The sequence below is a fragment of the Alligator sinensis genome, unplaced genomic scaffold, assembly GCF_000455745.1.
Source record: "Alligator sinensis unplaced genomic scaffold, ASM45574v1 scaffold326_1, whole genome shotgun sequence".
Taxonomy (NCBI): domain Eukaryota; kingdom Metazoa; phylum Chordata; order Crocodylia; family Alligatoridae; genus Alligator; species Alligator sinensis.
In genome coordinates this window covers 433,375-435,433 of record NW_005842239.1, presented here as the reverse complement: position 1 = coordinate 435,433, position 2,059 = coordinate 433,375, and the positions used below count along the sequence as shown (strand labels likewise).

General features: G+C 58.2%; 1 protein-coding gene across 1 annotated transcript; it reads right to left on the bottom strand.

Moving 5' to 3' along the window:
* Positions 1 to 273: 273 nt before the first annotated feature.
* ARC (activity regulated cytoskeleton associated protein) lies at positions 274 to 1,488 on the bottom strand. Its single transcript, XM_006027380.1, has one exon. The coding sequence runs from the start codon at positions 1,486 to 1,488 to the stop codon at positions 274 to 276; it is 1,215 nt and encodes a 404-aa protein (XP_006027442.1).
* Between the last annotated feature and the right edge of the window lie 571 nt (positions 1,489 to 2,059).

Genomic DNA, 2,059 nt, shown 5'->3' with positions numbered 1-2,059 from the left:
TCGTCTCTAGTATCATGAAAGGGTCCTCCCTCCCGGCAGTGGTTAAAGTAATACCCTCAGCCTCGCGCCACCCTGTCGCGTGGCTCGGGCAAAGCGGGCAGCCACATTTGCAAGCGGCCCAACTTCGAGCAAAGTTTCATTTCTCTGCTGCGGGCCATTGGACTGAGTATATGCCCTCTGACTGATCGCAGCTAGATCGCCTCGCTAAGAAGAAGCTTCCTCAATGCGCCCCTTTCCCACTGGTGTCTAAGGCAAACCGTGGCTTTCCTCTACTCATATCACGGTGGCCGGGGGGCTGGGGGCCTCGGGTTGTGTCCCGCTGCTGGTATTGGGGCTGGTTGTGGTGGAGGGGGGCAGGGTCTCCACCGAGTCCCCGGTCCGAGCCTCGGAGGCTCGCTGCGGGCTGGGTTCCTCCGAATGGTCTAGGCTGCCTTGCACTTCCTTCCCCTTTTGGATCAGCTGCTCTAAGGTCTTGGGCAAGGGGTAACTCAGGAAGCGCTTGAGTTTGGGCTGCAGGGTGCCTACCACGTACTGGATGATCTGCTCCTCATCGGCATCGATGTAGAGGGTCTGGTACAGGTCTCTCTTACGCCACAGGAACTGGTCCAGGGGCTCCCCGTCTTTCTGGGGCAGGTCCAGTTCCCGTTTGATGGCGTCCCTGGTCAGGGTCCCCTCGCTGTACTGCAAAAACTCTTTCTTGAACTCCACCCAGTTCTTGACCGTGTCCTGCTTGTATTCCCACCACTTTTTAGCCGGGCCATTCATGTGGTTCTGGATCTGGGAGAGCCAGTACTCCTCGGTCCCACCCACCTGCTTCAAGTACTCCTCCAAGTGGCAGAGGAACTCCCTAGGGTCCTCGAAGACCTGGGTCTCCACTGGAGAGGCTGGAGCATCCTCCGGGGATGTGACCCATTGGTAGGAGTCATGGGGCTGGGGGACACTGGGCAACTCTCCTGGAGAAGGAGTCAGTGCATACATCTGGCTCATGTCCAGGGCATAATCATAGATCTCCCCTTCACTGGGTCTGATTTCTGGGCCACCCACCCCGACGGACACGGTCTGCCTAGCACTGTCCGTGGGGCAGTATTTGCCCCCCATGGACTCCAGCCGGTCTGCCCATCGCTCTAGGCGGAAGAATACCTCCTTCCAGACATTCATCTCCCTCTTAACCCACCTTTCCAAGTGAGCAATGGTCTCCTGGCACCTGGCCAGGCAGGCCTTGATGGACTTCTTCCACCTCTGGTTGTCAGTGGGGACGTGGTCCTCCAAGTTGTTCTCTAACTTCCCCACCGATTTCTGCAAGCCTTTCAGCTCCCGCTCCACCTGCTTGGACACCTCCGTCAGGAGATGCCGGTGGGTCCTCCTGACATGTTCCAGCATCTCTGTCCTACACTTCCCTATCTGCAGGATCACGTTAGGCTTATTGGCCACGCTGCGGTGCCCCTGGTAGGTGTGGACGCCCGCGTTGGTGACGCTATCCAGCTGCATGGTGCCTCTTGCGTGAGTACTCTCAACCAAGCGGCAGCACACAGCGACTTGTTCGGATGTTTAGGTCGGCTTCGAATCGAGCAGCTTCCCCAACCACCCGGCTTTTCGTCCCTCTGCTACTAGACACAGGCCGCCCGCAATGCCCTCCCTGGGATGCACAAACACAACCGAATCAGATACCACCCCAGCGAAAGCCGTCCGGTCCCCTCCGTAGCCAGCAAGCAAGCAGAATAGGCAAAGTCACTTGGCTCCTGGCATGCACGTCCGGGAAAAAGCAGAGTTGTCCGGCTGGTATCTCCTGCCCCGTTGGCGGCGCAGGCTTTCCACGTAGCCCTCTCCGCAGTGCAGGCTTTCGATGTAGCTCCGAACACAGAGCTAGAAGCTGCTGCTCGAAGCTCCCGGTATCTCTCCCTCGCTTTGCAGAGAAACTTCAGAGAACAAGTGCCTGGCTAGAGATGCAAAGAGCTGCTTTCGTTCCCTGCCTGCACTGCCACTCGCTCAGGCTTTTGGTTGTACTTATACCAGAGGCAGCTCAACATGTGGGTGGTGCCCGGCCTCTTCCTTCTCTCCC